Source organism: Symsagittifera roscoffensis, chromosome 7 (genome assembly GCF_963678635.1).
Source record: "Symsagittifera roscoffensis chromosome 7, txSymRosc1.1, whole genome shotgun sequence".
NCBI lineage: Eukaryota > Metazoa > Xenacoelomorpha > Acoela > Convolutidae > Symsagittifera > Symsagittifera roscoffensis.
The window spans coordinates 52,402,494-52,427,466 of record NC_087068.1 but is presented as its reverse complement, the minus strand read 5'-3'; the positions used below and the strand labels follow the sequence as shown (position 1 = coordinate 52,427,466).

The window sequence follows — 24,973 nt, the reverse complement described above, 5'->3', positions numbered from 1 at the left end:
GCAATTTAGCAACCGTGAAAGTGTTATCGAAGAGACTAACTCTTGTTGCTTCCCCCACCGGATGCCTTGATTGATAATCCGCCAGGCCAATTTTAGCCCCAGGCGTATGTTCAATGACAAAAACAAAGGGTATAATTCGATCGATCCAACGGGTCAACCGACTGAACATAGTTTTATTTTTCTTATTGTTTCCATTCAATAATGATACTAGAGCCTTGTGATCTGTCACTACAGTAAATTGCCGCCCGAAAGTGTAATTTCTGAAATATTCGGAAACCCAAACTACGGCCAGCATTTCTAGCTCATTTGTCGAATATTTCTTTTCGGCCGCATTTAGAAAACGAGATGCAAATGATATAGGGCGCCAACCCTCGGCGCCTAATTGTTCGAGTACAGCCCCCAACCCATTATGACTCGCGTCACACACGATTCGAATGTCTTTATGCACATCGAAGTGCTTAAGTTCGATTATGTTCGCAACTTGCTTTTTAAGCGAATCGAACGCTGTTTGGCAGTCAGTTGTTCATACGAATTCGTTTTTCTTACTAAGTAGTGGACGTAAGGGCGCCGAAGTTTCTGCCAATGCAGGTATATATTTGTGAAGGCTATGGATTGACCCCATGAACGACTTCAATTGTGAGAGCGTTCTCGGGGCGGCTAATTTGTCAATCGGATCTGTTTTCCGCACCATTGGTGTAATCCCTGATTTTGTAATCCGGTGGCCTAATCATTCGCAAGTCTTTTCCGCAAATTAATATTTTTCTAGTTTCAAAGCCATATTTTCCTTATCTAGTTTTGCTAAAATCGTCTCCACAAGGGCAATATGTTCAATCTTGGTACCTTTTGAAATTCCTAAGATATCATCAATGAAAGCATGCGCACACGGAAATTCAGCCAGAATAGCATCCATGACACGTTGAAATTCCGCCGGCATGTTTGTCAATCCATAGAATCCTGTCTTGAAGCGATATGTACCGGTGGAGCGGCCTCCCACCAAAGAAAAATTACAATGTTTGCTAGTATTTTCATTCAAAGGAAGTTGTCCGTATGCGTACGTGAGATCCATCGTTGTAAAAAAAACATCCCTCTGTTTATGTTCGCTGATCGATTGCCCTACAATGTCCATTGGTTCTTCAATATTGGGCATTTGATATTTATTTTTATGTACTTGCTTGTTCAATTCTCTGGATTCCAGTGCAAGTTTTACCGAACCATTCTTTTTCACTGTGATAACGATAGGTGAAACAAAATATTTATCTGAACATTCTTCCAATTTTTGAATGTGACCTTGTTCCAAAAGTTTGTCAATCTCCTTATCGACTTTTTCTTGTAATGTTATGGGCACTTGCCTACCCTTTTGTTGAATTGAAGTTAAATTCTTGAAGAATTCGGCCTGCACTTTATAATTACGGATACGCCCTACCCTTTGAAAAAGATGTTGAAATTGCTTACGAAAATGTTTCTGCAAATCATCCAAGTCATTGTCCGTCTCCACAGTTCCTTCCTGTGAATGTATGCTGTTTACCCCTTTCGTCGGTGGTGCTTGTACCAACATCAGTCCTAGTGCTGGCATTAAATTCCTGCCGATAATAGACGGTCTGCACCCTCCGATGACGTTGATATCTGCCGAGCTAGTCCATCCGTTGGAATGAAGTGTGACTTGCATCTTCCCCAGAAATTTCAACGGATTGTTGCCGTAGTCGCGAAACTGGTCGTCTTTCGGATCCAGCGGTTTCAAATGTACGTTAGCTGTACCCAGGGTACGTTTCAGATCCCCAATGGTAAAGATAGATATTGGCGAGCCACTATCAATCCAAGCTTGGGTTGCCTTACCATTGATCTTTAAGGCTAGCTTTGCCCCCGCGACTCTCAATTCTTCCTCCTCCTTCCGCCGGATTGACATAACTACGTACTTCGTTGAACTATCCGAATCCCATCCATGTGCCGGTGCCTTTGAGTCGGTTACCCATCCAACGGAACTTCCGTAGTTGGATGCACTCTCCTCCGGATAATCTTGCTCAATCCCGCCATCGGTGCCGTCCTCATTTATCATGCCCACACGACCCCTATTCGCCGATCGACGTCCTCTACAAGTTCGCTCGTAATGCCCGGTTTTCTTGCAAAAGTTGCAAATTGCATTTCTTGCTGGACACTTTGGAATGTGATCCGGGGTAAAACCACTCTGGTCACAATTATAGCACTCGCGATCTGCTCCTCCGCGGCCCCATGTGCCTCCTCTGCCAAATACACGTCCACCTCTTTGAGATGGTCGGCGATACCCTCCTCTAATTGCGCTTATTGGCTCCGCTTTAATTTGTTATGACCCCGCTGGTGCTGCGGTAAGTCCCTCACCGGATACTTTATACAATTTGGCGTACTTGTCACCCCATTCGTATGACAAAGCAATTCGATAGACCTCATCTGGTGTCTTAGTTGAACGACATAGTTCCGTTTGAGCCTCCTTATTGGACATATTAACTATAAATACGTCACGTAACACGCGTCGTTCCAGTGCTCCCAAGGAGCATCTAGCGGCTAGTCCACTCAATACGGAGTGAAACTCTTCCAACGTTTCCCCGTCACGTTGTTTTCGAGATAGTAGTTGATACGTTTCGAACGTTTCGTTTCTTTCCTTTCTGAAAACACCCTCAAATTCATCCAAAACTCGAGGATATCGGGTAGTCGCCAGGTCCAAATGGGGTTTTCGGTTATGTAATTCGTCCTGTCCACGTTCCCCCAAGCACAAGTAAAGGTTAGAAATTAATGTCTGCTCCGCTTCCAAACGATTTTTTCCATTCACCTCCTCTGGCAGGTCTGTAATTTGCGCCGAGGTTAGCGTCCGATCAAAATAGAATGCCTTCGGATTGAATGAGTGTTTTGCTATTACACCCCATGTAAAACGTGTAATCCAATGCTCCCACAGCATCGGTGCTTCCGTGCATTTACTCGGCAAAAATGCCGTAATTCTCAGTGGATTTTTTCCTGATCCCGCGCTTTGTCCTGCTTGCTGCGCCATGTGAAAAATGTATGTTCTATATCGTAAATTCACTGAATTTAGACTGACTGGTTTTAGTCGTAACGGTTAGCAACAATAACTCAAAACATTCACAGACTTAACTAAGATTGGCAGGTACTAATCAATTGTTAGCCGCACCAAACACATGGCCAAAACCAATGGCGCCAAACAACATAATATATAGTTAAAGACTAGGAATAATATATATATGACAGTGCTCTGCTTAAAAAAATTTTTTAATGAGAATTTAGTTTAACTGGTGTTAACTCAAGATTTACGCTTGGATCACAGCTGATGCTTGATAGCTTTTCATGTTAGTAATTGAATTTTACAGCAGTTTGACATTGCGGATAATTAATCTTATGGGTCTATCGAACCATTTCAATATTTGAATTGATAGTTAGGGCAAGCAGTTAATTCACAGAGAAAACAGTTAGAATCCCTTGACAATACCATTTGGATCTCTTTGATTAAATGTAATTCAGACTATGCAAAAGCTTTCGCTAGCTCTTTTTTGGGCGGCCATTTTTAGCCATGAAATTGGTCCACGTCAACAAGTCCCTCCCCCACCCCTAAAACAATTAAATGAACGATCACCCCCCCCCCCCCCCCCCCTCCCACCTAAAACACAATAGCTAGACTTGAGCATATAAGCCCACATGCAAAATACAAAATTCTGATCAGCTGAAAAACAATCAGCCAAAGTGAATGTTCTTTCTTCTTTCATAAATTGATTAAGGGGAAGCTTGTTTTTCTGGTTCACAAAATTTATCGATGAGGAAATATAACCTTGTAAAACCACTCGTTACACTATCAAAATGATGCTTATGTAGGTGGGGGAATAAGAAAAAGAGCCGTTATCAATTCTATTATAAAAAGATTGCATTTAAAAAAGATCTGCATTTTCAATCGTTTGATGCTCTACGCCTCTTAATTTCCCAACCGAAAAAAGGGGAAATATCCAACATATGCAGGAAATAGTCTATTTTTTTTTTGAATTTGTCAATAAAATACGGAGAAAAAGGACAGCAAAAAACATGAAAAAACTGAAGTTTGTTTTTTCTAAATTTTCCCTGCAGTTCGTGTCAATTAGAATGATTAAAATAAACACCTGCAACTTCATATTAAGTTTTCATGGACTGGATCATAAAAAGAGTTTAAAATATGAAAATCTACGTTTAGCTATACTTTTCAAGATACAATGAGTTCTTTTTGGGAGCAATCCAATCATATTTTTATTCAATTTGCTTTATTTAATGAAACCTTGATTTTAGGGTGTCTTGATTCAAAATGAACTTTAATTAGGCTCGGCTCATCAATAAAGCTGCAGGTGCTCAATTTAATTGTTCTAATGGAAAAGAATTGAAAGCAAAATGTAGACGAGTTTTTATAAAATGAAAGCAAGTTCAATGAAAAATATTTCGATTGCTCCTAAAAAAATACGCAATGAAATTATAGCTAAACAGCTAAACGTAGATTTATTATTAATACCCTCCGCCAAAAAATTGCAGCCGCCGCGCCAATTAAAAAATTCCAAGTTTGGGGGGACTAAAATGGTAAAGAGCCGCCCGCACCGAAGTTTCATGGGTAATAATCGATTATAATGGATTTTCGTTGACTAAATTGTTGTCAATATAATCGATTATCATGTCAAATTTAGACCACGTAAGAAGAAGTTTTTTTAGAAAATTTAGAAGTTTTTTGTTAGCGTCATCTAAGCTCTGCCGGGGTTTGTACATGGATCCAACGTTTTACACGGAAGCGCAGGAAATGAAAAACCATTTTTTCCTCAGGGCAAAAGATGTGCTTGAAAACCTTCTGACAAGAGACAGTTAAACTTTTTGAGAGCAAAAGCGAGCTGTCTTCCCAGCTAGTTTATACTACAACTCGCAGATTGAGGTCTGTCATAATAATTCATATCTGCATTATTTTAAATTTTTTGCCCATTTTTCACTTCTTTAATCAGAATATGTAGAAAAAAATACATCAACTGAAAATTGAATATAACTAACGTATTTTAAATAAGGAAATTTTGCAGAAATTGATTGTTCATTTTTTGAAATTATTATTGTTTTTTTTTTGTTATTTAATTTTTGTTATTTTTAATGATTGTTTTTTGTGTTTAATTTTTGCTATTTTTGCTATGCTACGAACCACCAAGTTGAAACAAATCTTGTTGAAACCGCTAATGCGGTTTGTGTTTTGATATATTTGATTTATTGGTAACCGTTTTCTTCATTTTCAGAACCAACGCGTGAACATAATTTTTACAATTGCTGCTAAATTTTCCAAAGGTTTGTTGTGCATTTTGGTTGAATTAGCTCAAATGTTCCACGTTACTTGAGATAATTGTTTGCTGAATTAGCCCAATTTTTCCACGTTACTTGTCATTATGTCTTCCAGTTTCATAGACTTGTGAGCGTAACAATCTATAATGTCTTCTAGTGACAGCACATGCCAATAAAATTTCCAAGTTCCAGTATCATTTGATCAAAATGTGTTCAAGCTAGATACCCTTCAAATGTCCCCTGAAATTACAGAATATCAATCCTATCTTCAAGTTCTTCCGTCTGCAGAAAAAGCCCAAGGAATTTTCTACCTTGGGTTTCTTTTACAATTATAAACCACCCAATTTCTGTTTGTTTTTCTACATAGAAATGGTCTCAAACGTGTAAATTTGCAGTCTTTGCCTGTGAAGTAAAACCAAACTTAGTGAGTTAAGAAACATATTCAAGTTCAAAACTGAAAATATTTGTTTAATTCTATAGTCTCTTCTGATTTTATGGTCTTCTAATTGATGTTAGTTAGGAATAAAAGAATTGTGAAAAACATTTATTTAGTCCAGATTTGGTTTAGGTCAAAATGGCATCGGGAAGAAATTTACTCACGTTGGTGCAAAATTTAGCTTTTTGTGAAGAAAGGAGGATTTGATTAAAAAATGCCTTTTATTTGGACCCAATTAGTTTTACGAGCTCGCTAAAAGCGCTACAAGGAATTCTATTTCAACTCTGATACTGCGCATTTTGATCATAAAACTAAAGTTTTTGGAGCGCGCTTTTGTTGAGCTTTGGAAAGATAGCAAATTTTAAAGAAATTTATCTCGGTTGCTAAAAATTGAATATCGGGTGCTGAGACGGAGTAAAAATCTGGTTTTGCTTGTTTAAAATCACCTAAACTCAGCCTTGCGACTCGTCATGTTACTTGATAGGAAACATGACAGAATTTATTTCAAGGAATACGAGTTAAGGCAATGGAGCGCAGAGACAGGTCAATGATATAATTACCGTTGTTTTGGTATATTTGAGTGAAAGAGTTGTTACTTTCTAAGAAAATGATTTTAGTTGCCTAATTTTTTCTAACATCAACACTGCTAGTATAAGGGCGAAGTTTTGTATGTTTCGACTGCTTTTTGAAGTCGATGGTTTAGTGTTTGCTTTGAAAACAAAATGTGAAACAAAAAAAAGAAACAAAAATTAAAAATGTATTTTTAGAATTTTTTGAAAGGTGTCCTTCACACGCTTTTGAAAAAACAAAATGATATATGCTGCTATAAAGAAAGTTTTAAATAGACCAAACACAGTGCCGAAATTCAATTTGGAACGATTTCTAAGACAAACTAAATCTCTGCTTACACGTTATTAGCACAAAATACAAAACGCGTTAATCGTCCCCAATTCGCAAAATTGGCAATCACACAATATTTTTCGAATGATAAAAAATCCGTCAATAATGCTTGTTAAAACGTCAAATTTTGTCTGTAGAAAAAAATTACCCCAAGCAAATTTTCTTCAAAATTTGAAACAACAAGACTGCCAAGAGACCATTATTCAACCGTAGTTCCGATTTTAAAAAACACAAAACTTTTTCAATCGTTATTCCGATTTTAAAATTGCAAAACTTTTACCCATTTTGTATGAACATGGTATGAATATTTACTATTTAGGCTCAAACTTAGCGAAGCGCTAATACTTTAAATTTCTACTAAGAAAAAAAATTTTCAGCATGGAGAACATAAATAGTTAACTTAAGCGCTAAAAGTTTTTACATAAAACTGCCGGTCTTTTTATTCAAAAACTTTATTGAAACTTAATTTTTTCAAAAAAAAACTTTTCTTATGTTGATCTGTTTTCGGCAATTTTATTTATGGCTGGTACATTCGTTAAATTTTCGAACTGAAACACGCAAAGCGAAAAAAGAGTTGAACTCAGTTACTTAGTAATCTGTCAGCCTAATTGTAGATGTCTATGAATCTGCAGATCCAAAACTTCAGTAAATTATATCTTTAACAATCTTTTTTTTTTTCATTTCCATTTGGTATATCAACACTTAGCTTAGATCTTTTTTGCCTTGCCTTTTTTACAAGTTATTTTTTGTTCATCAAGGTGCTAGATGCCGCAGAAAACAAAATTGCGCATGCAGTAATTGATACTAATTTAATTCATTTCATAGCATTCATGCATTCTTTTAAAGATAAAGTTCCAAGGAAATAATAAATAAACATAAAACATCTTTAGGTTGTACTGCCTGGAATCAGACACGAAACTATAAATTTTTTCAATTTTTTCCTACGCTATATAATCAATCGGCCAGCAGTCTCTTGAAACAAACTTATCAATTTGGACTTAATTATTTGTTTTTTGCCTGGGTAAATACAAGCTGAAAAAGCAAAAATCATAAAACTATCGAATAGTTTTGATACGAAAAATACTGAAAGATTAAAAAGGTGGAACTTAAGAATATTATGTTTTTTATAGACAGGAGCCACAAACCATCATTTTTTCGAAAAGAGATTTACATTTTTTGCCGTATATATGTTTTTTGAATTATTAAATACTAGATGGAAATTACAAATAACGTTTTTCAAGAGTCCCAATATTGAAATTTTGACGGGCAGTTCCAGATGTGCAGTTCTGTTTTTTTTAAATCTTTTAATTTTTCTTTTAATCTAAGGTATGAATTCAAGCGAGAAAAAAAGACAAGACAAAAATTTTTAATTCGGCTTGTTGCGGCAGTTTTTGCAGAGTTTCAAAAACAAATCGAAGTTTTTTTAAATTACATAAGTTCATAGACCAATAAACCGGCAAACTTTTACAATTTTGGAAGCCTTTTGGTTTTCTGTTTATGTATAACTGCAACCAGTTTCCTTTTTGGAAATTCAGGATCTTTTCTCTTCGTCAATCGTGAGTTTTTTTGTAAATTGCAAATATTAAGGGACAATTTTTTGCGATAGGTCAAAAAAAATTTTTTGGATTTTTTAAAAATCAAAATCATGTTGCAAGGCTCCAATTTGATCTTCGCTATCAAAGAATGCGAATCAAAAAATTCAACCTGCTCCATAGTTCCTTCCTGGGAAGTTGGAAGAAACAACAGCAGCATCTGAGTGCAGTCTAAGTTGCACATAGAGAAGCAACCTCAGTAATCAAAAATAACAAAACAAAAATCATCGTCGTTACAATTTCAAAAAAAAATCAAGACTGCTTGTATCAGAGCGACATGTTGAATATTTTGACTGCCCTTTGATGCATTTAATATAGTTTTTGTTTTAAAAACTTATAAGACAAAACTAAAAGTTTCAACAGTTTTTTCGTTTTCTTCTTAAATCTCTACAGAAGCAAAGCAATATATTTCTCATAAACTAGAAAAAATACTTTGAAAGATTTTATTTCGCGACGCTCCATGCACGAAGTAATTATAGAACTCATTTTATACTAACCGGCAGCCCTTCTAACACATATCCTTTTGGAAAGCTTAGTAGCTATTAAACTGCTTCATATTTTTTAGCGCATTATATAGCTGCCACCGTAAAAAACAGTTACCTGTGTCAAAATTGATCTGAATGAAAACACACCTCGAGCATAAATATTTTCTCAAAATTCCATACAAACATTTTATCAAAGCTCGATACAAAAAGTTCATAAACGAAATGAGTCAAATAACTATGCTACGATCCATCACCTTCAAGTTTTCTTGGCTTTAAAACCGCGTGAAAAGAAATTAAAGCGAGCTCAGATTTTCAGATACAAGTAATTTCAAACACTTTTTGTGTGTGTCGTTTGCTTCCGAATAATAAGCATCCTTAGGTTTAATCAAGATTTCATTTCTGATTCATTTCCCACTTGTGTACAGTGCTGATTTAAATTAACCGGACAAAACGAGCTAATCTTGAAATTTAAACGCGTTTTTCTCAAATTGGGTTGAGTTTAGGTGAAAACTTATGAAGACAAAACTTGCTTAAAATTTTAGCAGAATCAATATGGTGTAATTTGTTTTGCGAAATTCGGGCCCAAAATTTTACCCCAAAAATGGGTCATTTTGATTTTTCTTAGTTAATCAAAAATTACGCCAAAAGTACCCAGTCGATCTCAGACATAATTATACCAAAGTGAGCCCCTTACGTAGCCTAACAAACTTTAAGAAGGGTATTTTCTCCAAAACATTGTATAATTTCATTTATTTTTGTTTGATAGACAAAAAAGGTCGTTTTTACTATATAAAACAGCAACTTTTTATTTAAAAACAATTTTTAAACGATTTGCAAAATTTTTTTTGGAGAATATAACTTTCTTAAAGTTTGTTGGGCTACGTAAGGGGCTCATTTTGATCTAATTATGTCTGTGATCGACAAGGTTTTTTGGCGTAATTTTTGATAAACTAAGAAAATCAAAAATGACCAATTTTTGGGGTAAAATTTTGGGCCCGATTTTCGCAAAACAAATTACACCATATCAATTCTGGTAAAATTTTAAGCAAGTTTTGTCTTCTTAAGTTTTCACTTAAACTCAACCCAGTTTGAGAAAAACGCGTTTTAAATTTCAAGTTTAACGCGTTTTGTCCGGTTATTTTAAATCAGCACTGTACTTAGCACACAATTAGTTTCAGTGATACAAACTTTTGAGTTAATTTTTTTAAACTGAGAAACAAAAATACTTTGTATTACCAATATTTTCAAACAGGAGGCTTGAAAAACTGAAAAAGCTTGTTTACAGTTTTGTGAAAATTTAAAATAAATTTATTAAAACAAACTGGTTGCAGAAAAAGCGGTTCAAGTGTAAAAAAAACTAAATCTTGATCTTGATTTTCTCATGATAGGTAAGCCAGTCTAAAGAAATTTTTCTGCCATTTTTTTTATGTTTCAAAAGATCTTTTTACAATCTTAGGGCTTTTAATTAGGTTGACATTCTTTATTGTTTTCATTCTAATTGGTTTTTGGCAATTATTTTCCTGGTCAACTTGAAGTTTTTGAGATCATCAGTTAGAATGACATCACTGACGTTATTTGATTTAGTTGCCAATTAAAATTACTTCAATATCTACAACAAAAGATTGTTTTGATTTTGGAAATTGAGGGTGTTTGCTCTTCGTCAAGCTTGAGTTTTTTGTTTTTTTTTCTGTAAATTGTAAATATTAAAGGCCAGTTTTTTGTCGGAACGTCTAACATTTTTTGGTTTTTTAAAAATCAAAATCATGTTGAAAGGGCTCCAATCTAGTTATCCAAGAATGCGCATCCAATAATCTAACCTGCAGCATAGTTCTTTCCTGAGAAGTTAGAAGAAACAACAACAGTAACCCTTACAAAACGAAAATCATCACAGATACAATATCAAAAACTAACAAGTATGCTTGTATTAGAGCGACGTGTTGATTATTTTGACTGTACTTTGAAGTATTTGCAGTAGCTTTTATTCTAAGATATTTTATGATAAAAGTAAAAATTTCTACATTTTTTTCGTCTTATTCTTAAATCTCCACACGCTTCGTTACAGGAGCAAAAAAATATCATAAATTAAAAAAAGTTTGCACCGATCAAGTTGAGCCTATTAAACTTTGAATAGTTTTATTTGCCCCACGAACCATGCATGAAGTAATTATAGAACTCATTATATACTCCAAATTGGTCAAACCGCCAGCCATTTAACCCATTTATTTTTGCCAAATTAGTCGCTGGTAAAACTGCTCAATCATTTTGAGCTCACGATATCAGTATCTGCCATTGTAATAAACAATTGACTAAAAAGTCCAAACAAATCTGAATGAAATCACACCTCAAGCATAATTATTTTGTCATTTTCTTCCAAGTCGGTACAAAGAGTTGACAAACGAAATGAGTTCAATTGCTATGTCACCTTCAACTTTTCCCTCCTCTATTTTAAACCACGTGAAAAATTTTCAAGCTAGATTGGAATTTCAGATAAAAGAACAATTAGTTTTAAGTATTTTTTGTTCATTTCGTTTGTTTACGATTAAGAAGCATCCTTAGTTTTAGTCAGGTCTTATTTTCTTCCCCAATTTTCACCATGGTACTTAGTGTACAATTGGTTATAGTGATGCAAATTTGTGAGTTAAGGTTTCAACGTTGGGAAACAAAAACACTTTAAAACCCTATGTTTCCAAAAAGGAGGCTTGAATAAACTGAAAAAACTCGTATACAGTTTTGTACAAAATTATAATAATCTTATTAGAAAAAACTGGTTTCAGTAAACGCGGTTCAAACAAAAAAAACTAACTCATGACTTTAGTTTTTTATGCTAGCTGAGCCAATCCGTCAAAGCAAAATTTTTTTGTCAATTTTTTTAATATCGTCGGATCTTTTTTCAATGTTGGGGCTACTAATTGTTTTGTTGACATTCTTGTTCTCATTCTAATTGGTTTTTTGACAATAAGTTATCTGAACAATTTAAAAATTTTTGAGATCATTAGTAAGAATGACATCATTGACGCTGTTTGAATTGATTGCCAATTAAAACGACTTCATTATCTACAACAAAAACCCGTTGAACCAAGTTCCAATCAACGCTCGTTTCGAAATTTTCCTTTCATAGCTTTTTCTGAGAGTATTGGCCTTCGCTGCTTCGACGTGTTTTTTTTTCATCTTGACACACAATCTGAAATAAAAGATCTTCAACACTCCCGCTCTACAAAAACGCTAAAAGTGAAATATCTTCAACAATGCCATAAATCTAAAATATTTACAAAAATTTATCTAATCTTGAGCAATTTTGATAACCCAAAAATGATGGCCGAAAAGTCAGTTTGCTGAAATAAACTGCGTGAGCGTACCCAAGTTTCTTGCTGCAAATTTTTTTCTCTAACAAGTGAGTCAGCACCACAATGTTTTTAGAGAACGTTGCAGAACTTCCGAAGCCCAAAAAAAACACAATTTTCTACGCAATTTTATTAAACAAATTTCTGAACGAAGATGAGAGCAGCTTATTTTTAAATTCAATTATTCTCATGAAATTTTTTTCTGTCCTTGAGTAGGAGTTCGCGCCAAAATAACCAAGTTTTTGTTAAATCTTTTTTGTAACCAATTTTCAGTGTTAAATTATTTTTTCTAATTTTCTGACGGTGTGTGAGTGCTCAGTCTATGAGTTTTATATTACTTATAGCTTTAGTCAACGAGTCATCATTTTGGCGGCCTTCATTTTAACTAAAAGGAAAATTATATTGTTAACAAGACTTTTCGCATCAGGAACAATCAATACTGTTCCGACTGCCTTTTAAACTCCATGGAAGATTGTTCACTCAGAGCAAAAAACGATGAAACGTTTAGAAAAAAGGAAAAATTGTGTAAAAAAATTTGCTTTTTTGAAAATCATTTCCCCTCGCTATTTATTTAATGATCAAAGTGACGAAAGAGCACAAAGCAAAGTATTTAAAACAATCCTCCCACGCTTTTTGAAGATCAAAGTGATGATAGAGTACATAGCAAAGTATAAATAGTCCAAATAGCATGTCTCAATTCAAATATGAACGTTTTTTAATAGAGTTAAATCTCCGTTTACGCGTTAGTAGCACGAAATGTATCGAGAAGAAAACAACGTGCTGCGCCTAAGCAAAAATTGACGAATATCCGTGTATTATGCAAAGTAATCGCATTTTCACTTGCAGGCAAGCTGCGCATGCAAACTTTTGTGTATTTGGTGTTGAAAAAATCCCGCAATTTCATTAAAAAGCTATGAAGAAAAAAAAAAGTAGCAAAATTAGGGCAAAAGATGGAGCAAAGCGACACCTAAGTTTGTGTTCCTTGTTATTGTTCGGGATTTCAAAAGAACGTGACAAAGCACTTGTGCTCAGGATGACTTTTCACCAGAAAAATTTCGACTTTTAACTTGCCTTTTGATGAAACTTTTTCTTATCATCCGGAAGGTATTGTTATCTTGAGCTCAAAATTCATTTAAAAAAATTTCATATGCGATTAATTTTTTTATAAAATTAAAGAAATTTAAAGCTGACCAGTTTGATCAATTTATATTAATTCACTCATTATATTTCGTGCTATTAACGGGTAAGCGAGATTTTATTGTACCGACTTCCAACAAAGTCACGTAATAATTGCACTCGACTGGTATTTTTCTCCTAAATTTCTACTTTTACCACGCAAATTTAGACGCATGTTTCTATCTTCATCAAAAAATATGGATTTCCCGAGCTCAAATTTTGAAAAATTTTGTACGTGTGATCTTTTTGGTAAGGTTATGGGGGTTCAAAGAATGCCATTATAGCCAACTTGGGATGATTAACATTCAATATATTTCGTGCGAAAAGCCTGTAAGAGGAGGTTTAATCCGTCAACAAAAATATTCTAAATTGAACTGAGGCACACTGTTTGTTCTTTTTCAATTTTGCTACTCTGCCTAAAACATCGTGAAGGAGATGCGTTTCATAAAACTCTCACAAAAATGGTTTCATCGGTTTTTTAAAAGCGAACACTACTACATAACCCTTAAAAAGCCGTCGAATTATTCAGGGTATTTATACGAGCAGTCTCTAAGGCTTGGTAGTGATACGTCTTGGTAGTGATACGAACACTCTTGTCTGCCTTAAACAATAATCTAAAATTAGTTCAGATGTGGTTTGATCTACTAAATGTTTTGCCAATACAAACTGTCTCTTTTCATAGTTAACATATGTCTCTACAACTTTCGAAGAACGTGATGAGATGTTTTAGCTTAAGGGTTTTTGTTTTGTAAATTAATAGGTGCTTAAATTTGGACCATTTAGACTTAACTGGACCATTTTTGGATAATTAACGCGCGCTATATACAAGTTTCGAGTTAACGCGAACTGTGTGCGGTGAGGTGAGTTGAATCATTCCAAGTTGAATTGAGTTAAATCTTATTTGTATTTAAAAATTTGTGTATCGAAAATTGAATCACGTTGTACTTTACAAGTCGCAGGGATAAATGGCTAGAGATTGATGTTCTAGGAAAAACGTTGTCAGTTAAATCAACTATGTACGATAGCCATTTCGGTTTTTTCAACGCTTGCAAAAACCCTGAGTAAGTTCTATTTTGCAACTTTTTTAGAGTTACTCCCATTTTAAGGACTATTTTGAGAATTTATGGAAAGTTATGACCAAAAAGTATGAAATTTGGCGCGTGTTTTTCCAACCTTGCAAACTTGATTGATACTTTCAAAAGATTGACAGTCCTAAAACTGTCAACCATTACTCAATTCACCCCTGTAATTGTTTAGAAAATTCCTTTTCAAGAAAAGAACAGACTCGATTAGTATTTATACAACTCATAACAAGGAAATAATCCAATTTTGGAAGAACAACAAAAAGGCAAGTTAGATGCCTATCGAGTGCTAACTCTTGATTTTCTGACTACTAAAAAACTTTCATCAAATACTTTTCATCACAAATGTGTAGATCCCGTATGCGATACAGACTTGATTTCTGCTAATTTTTTTGACATAAGGCCTCAATAAACGTTTTGTCTTATGTATAGAAATGATAAAATAGTAAACGTCTTTTTTTCAGAATTTTGTAATCTGAATTGACGTTTGTTATGCGTATGTCTCAAGAAATATTTAACCGCTGATTATTTTATTGATTAATAAGCACGGGTGCTGCTCTCTCGTGATTTTTGTTGTTCATTTTAATAGTTCATAGACATGCAACTCCCTAACGTTACAGAAATCAAATTTGCTTTTTAATTTTCTGGAACGGTCTGTTTTTTTTGAAAATTGAGAATCATTTTTTGTTGTTTCTCAATTTCGACCCATTACGTTTTATAAGCCATTCCATATATTAACACAGCTTTTTGATAAATAAATTGGAGATAAGTTTTTTAAATGATTAGAAGTTGGTTTTGAGTAAGCAACTGACGCAAAAGGAATATAATGGACGCAAATTCAGATGTCCTTTTGAAAATAAGTTATCCATAAAACCATGAAACTCAAAATTCTTTAAAAATTGTTTCGATAAACAAACTTAAGACTCTGAAATTTTCTTGTTGAATTATATGGTTTCACTTCAATTTTCGGTGGTGGTATTACTATAATTTAGAACAGAAGCTTCCAAGAACTTCACTAATCATGCAAAACATGTGTCCAAAGTAACAGTTCAAGTGTTAATTGTTTTTACAATTGCATTGGCTAGTCTCTTAAACCTCAGACATTTGAAAATCAGACTAAAAATTGAACAATAGCTATGGAAGCGAAAGAATTCATGTAGTTGCCTTTGGTATCATGCTTAAATTATCATTGTTTGATTTTATTTACCACTTTATAAACGCCAGGATATTGTAACTGGTGTGTGGTCTTTTTTAATGCTAACAAAAATAACTCAAAAATTAAATTATTCAGTTGTTACATGGCGTCGCCGGTGACTCAAAAATGGTAAGTGAGACTTATTTTGACCAGCAACTTGAAAAACATTTCCTTTTTTTTCAGAACGTTTATTCGAGCTGTATATTTGCTTCTGGAATAAAATTGAAATCAAAGCTGTGTACAGATCTTCAGAACTCAGTTTCAGGTATCAAATGTTCCCTCTCTGAATAGCGGAGAAAAGACATCTTAAATAAGATAGAAATTCCTCCTTAAAATTTGGTTTGACAAAGAAACCCATTGGGCTAAAAAAATGTTACGTTTTTATAAAAATCATTTTACTTCAAAAGTTATTTAAAAATGCTTATAAAATTTCATGGTATGAAAAAAATTCTTATTTTGCTATTTTCATACTATTTTTTGAGTCCATGAAATAGTATGAAATAGTATGATAAGCAATTTTTTCATAGTATGAAATTGTATGATACGCATTTTTTGTCGACCCGGGAGTTGATAGAAACATGAGCCAAGAACCGCTTTTTGATCTCATTTAAATTTCTCAAGCAAACATCACTCAAATCGACACACTGAACTTAATACTAAACTGAACTTGTTACTAATTATCTAAATAGCAAAACAAGAAATTATTTTGAATGTTTCAGGGGCACTGCTGTGTTGATCATCTACACCTGTGCAATCATAGTAATCGGAGGCATCGGCAACGGAGTCCTCATCTTCGTCCATTTCCGGAGGCGGCCGGATCCCAGGTCAACGTCCAAAATCAAAGTCCTCTACCACTTTATCTTCATTATGGCAGTTCTGGACCTGATAAGCTGCACGCTTATTCTGCCTACGCATGTTTACCAATTAGTATTTGAATGCCAATATTTTTCTATTGTTGCTTGCAAACTGTTCGCTTATGGGCGACTTTTTTGTGTATATTCTTCGATGTTTATTCTCGTCGCAATTGCGATCGATCGATACATAAGCGTTTGCTTCCCGTTCGTGGAAAGCGCCACTATCAATATGAAGAAGGCGAGAGTGTTGACGGCTCTGGCGCTAGTGGCCGGAGGTCTGGCGGCCGTTCCCAACCTGGTGGTTTTCGAGGTCACCGAACTGACTTCGGGGGTGACAACTTGTCAACCCACCAGAAGCAGCGCAATTCGTAAGTTTGATTTCTAGGAGATATTTACGACTCAAAATCTTTTCAAAAAATCAAATTACTTATGAATTGAATGAAATTGATACTATAATTGTTCCGAGTTTCGAAGAAAGTGACGGGAATTGAAACTAATTGTTTCAAGTTTTGTAGAAAAAAAAATAATTGTGCCCGGGTTGGCGTTTGATTGACAACTTTTTTCTGGACACATTTGGACTTCTTAACTGGTCGTGTTTGGTAAACTTTTTATACCATCTGTAAGATATTGATGCTTCACGCTGCGATTTTAGCTGCGACTATTTGTTTTTATTTTCTGGGGAATTGAATTTGGTACTACTTTGACCACAATTGTTATCCAACGGGATAAAGTAACCCGGTTAAACTGTTATTTCTGATTTACATTCTAAGTTATTATTTAGATGGAGCACGCAATGTTGTTTCAGTCTTAACGCGCTTTGTTAGAGTTGTCTGACCTTCAAAGTTACGAGCTAAGTTTGCATCCAAGTTGCAACCTAATCTGCGACCATTTGTTCTAGAATTATAGGTGATTGAATTAGGGTCTACTTTGACCACTATTATTCAAGTTGTGATAATTAAACCGCAATATATTAAAACTCTAGATGCAAAGTAATCATTCCAAATTGTTCTAGACAAGCAGTTTGCTCTTCAATTTACAGGATACCAGAAGCGTAAAATATCTCTTTGTACCCGGGTTGACCTCCATTTTTAATGCGAGACGGCCAAACCGTTGGTTACTACGTTTGAGTAATCAAGGTTTATGTCTCAATACCAAAAAGTTTTAAGAAATTAAAATGTAAAAAAAATCAATATTTTTGGTTTATGGAAAAATGCTAGTCATACAATTTCCATGTATGAAAAAAATACTAATCATAGACCTTTCATGCAATTTTCTGTACGTATGGAATTGTATGGAAAGTGTATGACTAGCATTTTTCCATATATGGAAATTGTATGACTAGTATTTTTGGTCATCCCGGGTACTTAACGGTCTCATGACTTAATATCGCTTACTTCTCTATACCATGTCTATATATCCCATTCCACAATAGCCCAGGAGACAAAATCATCCAACGCAGGGTAGCCCGAGCCCGTTGCAGTCAATTTTAAGGTTAAAGCAAATCTAGCATGATTTTTTTCGTCTATAACACTTAACATTACGAGGCCAAACTGTGCATTTTTGTTCCGACTTTCGATACGAAAGTAACGGAATATTTGTGCTCGGGGTGGGTTTTTTTTTCTTCAGACAAATTTCGACTTTTTAACTAGCCATTTTTGACGGAATTTTTTTATATCATTCAAAAGATATTGTTGTCCTGAGCTTAAATTTGAAAAGATATTTTACCTGTGATCATTTTTCGTAAAGTTATGAGGGTTTAAAGATTGCCATTTTGGTCATTTTGACCAATTTGGGACAATTAACGCGCGATATAATTCGCGCTATTAACGCGTAAGCGGAGATTTAATCCGTCTTATAAATCGTTCCAAATTAGTTGAAGGAAGCTTATTTGCCATAATTGATTTGTTACAAGGAACGAAATCTCTCTTTTTGTACTTTATATGGCGTGTGGGGGGATGATTTTCATTTAAAAAATTTCAAATTTTAGAAAAAAAAATTTCATTTTATTTTATTTCATTTAATTTTCTTATGTTATTACTGCTGCTCCATAAACCTTAAAAGGCAGTCGGAACATTCAGGGCTTCGCCCTGATACGAGCACTCTTGTTTTGATTTGTGAGCGGATTCCGCAACAAAGGACGCTCCCTTTGTTCTTTTTTTGTTCTTTCATTTTCTTTGATTGTTCCGACAAATTTTTACCACGTTTAAAAATGTGTCTATTCAGTGCACAGTTTGGTCTGGTAATGAAATTTTGGGATAGAAATTCCGGCATAAGTGAAAAAACATCCTTCGCTTTCACTTTCAAATATGAAAAAAAAACATTCAAGGCGGCTTGTTCGAAGGCAAATAAGTACGGCGTTTCCCATAAAATTTATCAGTGCAATAAAGAATCTGTTTCGAGTGCACTATTTTTTTGGTCAGCAAAACGTGATTGCATTACAAGGTCAAGCCGTGTAATTTATGAATTGTAAGCGGATTCTGTAACAAGGACGCTCCTTTTGTTCTTCTTGTATGCTTTCAATTTCTTTGATCGTTCGGACAAAATTTGGCATGTTTAAAGACTTGTCTCTGCAATCCAGGAACATACAGCCACAAAATTGTGCGCCTATCCAGTGCACAGTTTGGCTTTGTAATGTGCGCGGTGATAAAAACCAAGAATTTGTATATGTACTGCGCACAATTAGTATAAAATTGAGATGGACAGATTTTAAAAGACCACCCGCATTGGAGTTCCATGAATAAAAATCGATTATAATTGAGTTTCCTTGTCAGTGTCCACAAAAGTGAAAACAAATCGATTATAATCAATTAAAAATGGAGTATAATATTACTGTTTTTCGGAGCAACAAAATCCTTTTTTCGTCCATTATAATCGATTTATTTTCACTTTTGTGGACACTGACATTGAAACTAAATTATAATTGATTTTTTCCACTTTACTGAGATGCGAATTTCAACGCATAAAGAGTCTTTTCTACGTTTTGATTTAAAGTTGGTTACGTTGGTTATTTGTTGTTCAATTGAATTTTTTTCTACCAAACTTTGATATTTTTGTTACTTTTTTATATTACTCAACATTACCCCCCCTAGCGTTTGCCCATTTACAACAAACCCCCCCCCCAAAAAAAAGTAACGTGTTCAGGTGGGGGGAGGGGTGTTCAGGTGGGGGGTTCAGTGGGGGGAGGGGAGCAAAGGGGCAAACATTAGGGCGTTAGGGGGATTGAAGGGGAGCAAAGGGCAAACTTTGGGGGGAGGGGCAAACTTTGAAATAGATTAGACCAGGCCGTACACTCGCTTTGCAAAGTTTTCACATCACTCACTTGATAAAAGCTGAAATTCTTGCAAAAAAATGCTAAATGCTTGATAAATGCTGAAATTCTTGCAAAACGACGCGCGAAACAAAAATAAAGTGGAAAAAAAATCCATTTTAATGTGATTTCCTACTTATTATAAAATCCATTATAATGGATTCAAAATTAATTATAATGCTTTTTGTTTTGACGAGAAAAAATGGATTTCAAACCGTTTTTAGTCCAATTTTGTTGCCTGAACGTAACACGGGAATCGATTATATTTACAACATTATAGACCACGAAATCCATTGAAATCGATTTTTTTTTCATTTTCTTATATGCGGGAAGTCACAAAGTCAAACATTGCTTAGGATTCAAAAACTACATTTTTCATGTTCCCAGCAATATTGAATCTTCCATTGACTTTTTTCTTTTCTCAAATAGACAAATTGCATCTGTTTGCAGGGGCTCGAAAAAATGGTCTGTCGATAAAAACCACTTATATTGGTTTTTGCAGTTTTGTTACGATCACGGGTTCTCGCCATTGCAGCAGGCGATGGTAGCGAAAACTGATCAGCTGAAATAGAGTGATTGCTTTTAAAACCAGCCACCAATAACTGGTTATTGTTAGAGCTGATTTGACCTTTTTTGCTTTATATCATCTCAATAATTTGATTACGACTTTGCTTCTATATGGTCGATTTTTGAACTCAAATTTTAAGCTTAGTTGCGTATTCATGAGAATGCCATTTGCACACCGCCAGTTAGCAATCTTTGCAGTGAATTCGTGTCCAATTCAGAAGAACGATGCTTTGATTTTTTGAGTTTTCCATAAACTAAAACGGTAAGATGCAAATTAAATGTGAAAATTCCGTGAGTGTAATCATATGACGTTGTTGTAATTCAAAATCATTATCTTCAAAACAAATTATTCTTATCAGGCAAAAAAAAATTGAATTTGTATATTTAAACTAAATTTAAATTTGAAAAAGTCTTTTGGGAACAGCACTATCTTTGTATATTTTTTCATATAAGTTTTCGCATCTGAATTGCAAAGTAGAAACCAGAAAAAAAATTGCAATCTACATATTCACAAACTTGTAATTCTTCAAATACCAAAAATTCTTTTGGTGGTGTGGTATCTCTGATCATCAAAATACTTTAGTTTGGTATAACTATCGAGGATAATACTTTGAGGGGATGCAAATAGGTTTTAAAAACTGAAAAACTGAAAAACAAATGGAGATTTTTTCATTTTTTAATCAATTTTTTGACGTAAAGTTTTTGTCTTGAGGTTTAGAACCTGATACGAGCAATCTTGTTCAATTTTAGTCTAAAGTGCAGGCCTATCTCAATCACAACGGGGAAATTTTAAGTCTATGCTCATTGTCGACCGGAAATTTTGATAATTACAAGTTGATAGTTACAAACAACATGTCATCAATTGTTACAAGTGAAAACTAAAAAGAAAAACTTACTTCTTCGTGTCTGTGAGTATACAACTTAAACAGCATATCTGTTCAACAAAGTACAAATGATTTTTTTTGCCTAGCTTTATTTTTGCCAATATTTTAGTTTTTAAAGATTTTCATAATTTAAAGGCTTCCGATTATTCAACAGTTCAGTTATTGTGTCAAGCTCAGCAGTCACTTCAAGTTGTCTTAATTTAATTGGTTTTTTATAACTGACGAATCCTAATTCCCAATACACGCAATTTTCAAACTTTTTCTTTGCTTTCTTAAAAAAAAGAAATCTATCAGTGAAAAGATATTGCAAGTATTGTCTTTCAGCGCTATTAAATGAGACGATTTGGAGGCTGACATGTCTGCACCCAGACGTATTTCTGAACCAAAAAGCAGACTGGTTAAAATATTATAAAAACGACAACACAGAAATTGATTTACAACCCAGAACCACTCACTGTGCTTCTATGAATGCCAGATTTTTTAGAAGTAGACCTTTTAAAAATTCAGCAGTTGCAAGATTTTAACTTGATTTTTTCTGCAGCGCGGAATAATGACGCTCCTCGATAACAAATGAGGGTTAGTAATTTAACCCATGTTCTTTTGTTTTTGAACTTTATCGGTTCATTAATGGTTCAAAATTTTCCAGCTAAGGCAGAGGCTTCATTTGTGAAATCAAGGCTTCATTTGCTAAAAACAATTTAAGCATTGACGTTTTTAAAGCCTGCTGTGTTTATATTTTGTGAGAAAAACGACCTCAATAATTTGATTATTTTACAAACATCTATCAGCCAGAAAAACCATAAATTGTTAGAAATTTCTGTAAAAATCCTTGCAATCTTAATTTGTTCTCATTGGAAACTTCAATTCGCCCAAAACTTTTAAACCACAAACATCTTTTCAGCATTTAGTTAGTTTTTGCTGAAAATGCATTGATTTGAGTCACCAGTCCATTAATAATATAAAATTACTTAATAATAAAAAACATGTGTAAGCGCAAGCTTGATGCAGAAAATGTTGTTTTCTTGGATCAAAAGCTTCTCACGTCTAAAATCATTCTTTGTGAAAAACCTTCTCAAACAAACAAAACCTAAAAAACATCTTAAAAAAATGATTTTTGGAAAAAATTATGTCACATTGAGTTAATTCCCAATTTCTTTCTGCGCATCAAAAACAACCTAAAACTAAATGAATATTTTTTCCGTTTTAATAAACAGAATTAGCCAGTTTTCATCATCAAAAAAGTAAAATGATAAACTGAATATATGTGCTAATTTCGAACAAAAATCCAAAAACTATTACCAACTGAAAAAAAAGAATCTTAACAAAAAAAAACATCAATAGGCGCTCAGAAATGAGGTGACCTTCGGTATCTCGTACTTTTTACCATTTATGATATCTTTTGCAGCATCGTGCTAAGTGGTAGTTTTCAAGGCCACTTCGCACCGTCTTGAATCATTGTGTTGAGTACGACACGCGCTTTTTATGTTTTGCTTAGATATAGTTTGTTCAAATTTAGCTTCCTTTATCGCTACATTTTTCCTTGCGCGGGGAATGTCATGAGGTGACCTTCGGTATCTCGTACTTATTTACCATTTATGATATCTTTTGCAGCATCGTGCTAAGTGGTAGTCTTCAAGGCCACTTCGCGCCGACTTGAACCATGGTGTTGAGTACGACACCCGCTATGTATGTTTTGCTTAGATATAGTTTCTCTAAATCTTATTCTAACTTTTCTGTAGAAAAGTGTTTCATTTTATGTTCAATTGATACTGTGTATTTGATTAATTTTATTATATATGCAACTAAGTATTATTCAACTAATTTACATTATCCTTTTAAACCTCTCTAGTTTTGAGTGAAAATTCTTTGTGTAATGTCACGCTCACAAATTTTGTGTGTCGCTGTACTATTTGTTTATAACCATAAATTATGGTAAATATCCAAAAGTACGTGGTGAATTTAAGCATTTAATTGAAGTGATCAATTATTTCTCCAATAACCAAACCACCAATTAGAACAAAAAAATGCGAAGAAACAAAACTTCGGAACGAAAATGCCCTGTCATATCATACGTAACAATGGATCGTAACAATGGATCGACGTAAAAATGGATCGACTTGATGGATGTCTGCTCAATTTTTTGTTACCCACTAAGCTTTGTAAACTTAATCAAGAAGCTTGGGAAGACTGAAAGTAACTTTGTCATTTTGCCTTTAACAGGAGTTTCGCAGACTTTGTTTTCTCCAGAGAACCAAAATAAAACCGATGCGGAAGATACCAGCCGCTGACTCAGAAGTGTTTTAGGATTCGGACCCATTGCGTAAATAAGTTTTCTTAGTAAAGTTTTCGAAAAAGTTACAGCAATACAAAAAACTACCGATAAATTATTTTAGGGACGAAAACCATCCTGCCTACCGAAATTTACTTACGATCAAAACACATCTTTGAAAAACCTATTTAAGTAGCAAATGAGCTAGATGCAAGCTGTATGGCCTCTTTGTTATTTACCACTGCTAGGACCTTCTTTTTAGCAACTTTGATTTCTTTACAACAATAAAAATTCTAATTAAACCAAATTATATTCATAGAAGATTGAAAATGCTATTTCAATTAGGGGATCAAGTTAGCATGTAAATCAGCGTCAGGATGAAAATCAATTGAAATCGAGTTTTCGTTAAGATAACCAAATAGACTCTGCATTATAAGTTGAATAACGTTGCAATCATGGAAGAAGCAAATTTCCTTCCTTGTATAATGATTGGTCACAGGGTTACAATGGTTAGTTCTTTTTATCTCAAAAATTATTTCAACCAGATCTATTTGACGTGCTTCAGCCAGTTTGCTTTCTAAGTTTCGAAAGGTTCTAAATTTCACCTGACTCAACTTTTGGAATAATTTGCTGATCGGTACGCAGTAAATTCTCCAATATCCAAATAAAAAATGCAAGATTTCAAACTTTGGCATGTCGCTTTGTTCTTGCTATCAAATTTCTAGTCTACATTGGCTACCTGTTTAGTACAAATTAAAGTTGAAGCGTTGATTTTTTTTAGAAAAAATTAAATAGATTACTTGTACTTTCGAAAATCTGAAATATGGTTATTTTACCTGAAGGAAATGACCCTCACAGATTTTTATCAGCAAGACAATTGGTTCCACATTTTCCTCATTTGAAGAAAAAATGACTGGAAAAATTATCTAAGAACTATTGAGAAGACAGACATTGAGTGTGGTATAATTGTTCAAATGTTATGAAATAAAATTGTATAAGAAAAGATTGAAATTGGTAGAACATTATCATAGTGGGCAGGACAATTAAACTTTATGATAATGCAGACGCCAGATAAATGGTCTTGGTAGAAACTTCTCTGGAAAATTTCTCTCTGGCTCAATGTTGAAGCTCGAGGGTTTCTTATTGGAATAAGAAAAAAACTAATTGGACGAGGAGATGGGAAAGCAAAGCGTGGAATTAGAAAATTAAACTAGCTTATTTTGATTTCACTGAAGAGCTGAACATGTCATTGTTTAATCAAAAAATTTATCATTAGGGTACCCGTAATGATAGTTTTTTTGAAACTATGGTCTGCATTCAAGGCATATGGACATACTTGTGTAATTTTTGGGCCATGATATTAAGAAAATTTTTCAAATACATAATACACACAAAAAGCACGAAAAAGGACAATAGAGAGAAACGAATATGGAACAGTTTTTCAACAATTTTTTCTGATTTTATTTTGACTCGGTTGAGGGGCTGAATATTAAAAAATTCCAAATATTTTTTATTTCTAGTCGAGGTTTATGTTTTGGAAAAAATTGTGGCAATGACCGTCATTGTTTTTCGACCCGATTG

The 24,973-nt window shown here is 34.1% G+C and overlaps 1 protein-coding gene across 2 annotated transcripts in view; it reads left to right on the top strand.

Moving 5' to 3' along the window:
- LOC134851401 (growth hormone secretagogue receptor type 1-like) overlaps positions 1-24,973 on the top strand; it is a 59,168-nt gene that overhangs the window by 10,167 nt on the left and 24,028 nt on the right. The window contains exons 1-2 of one of the 2 annotated variants that reach the window (XM_063867467.1): positions 15,567-15,640; positions 16,231-16,733. In XM_063867467.1, the coding sequence (XP_063723537.1) occupies positions 15,615-15,640; positions 16,231-16,733 (529 nt within the window). In that variant the 5' untranslated portion in view covers positions 15,567-15,614. Of the gene's footprint in view, positions 1-15,566; positions 15,641-16,230; positions 16,734-24,973 lie in introns of those variants that run through there. The other variant, XM_063867466.1, reaches the window with a different exon arrangement.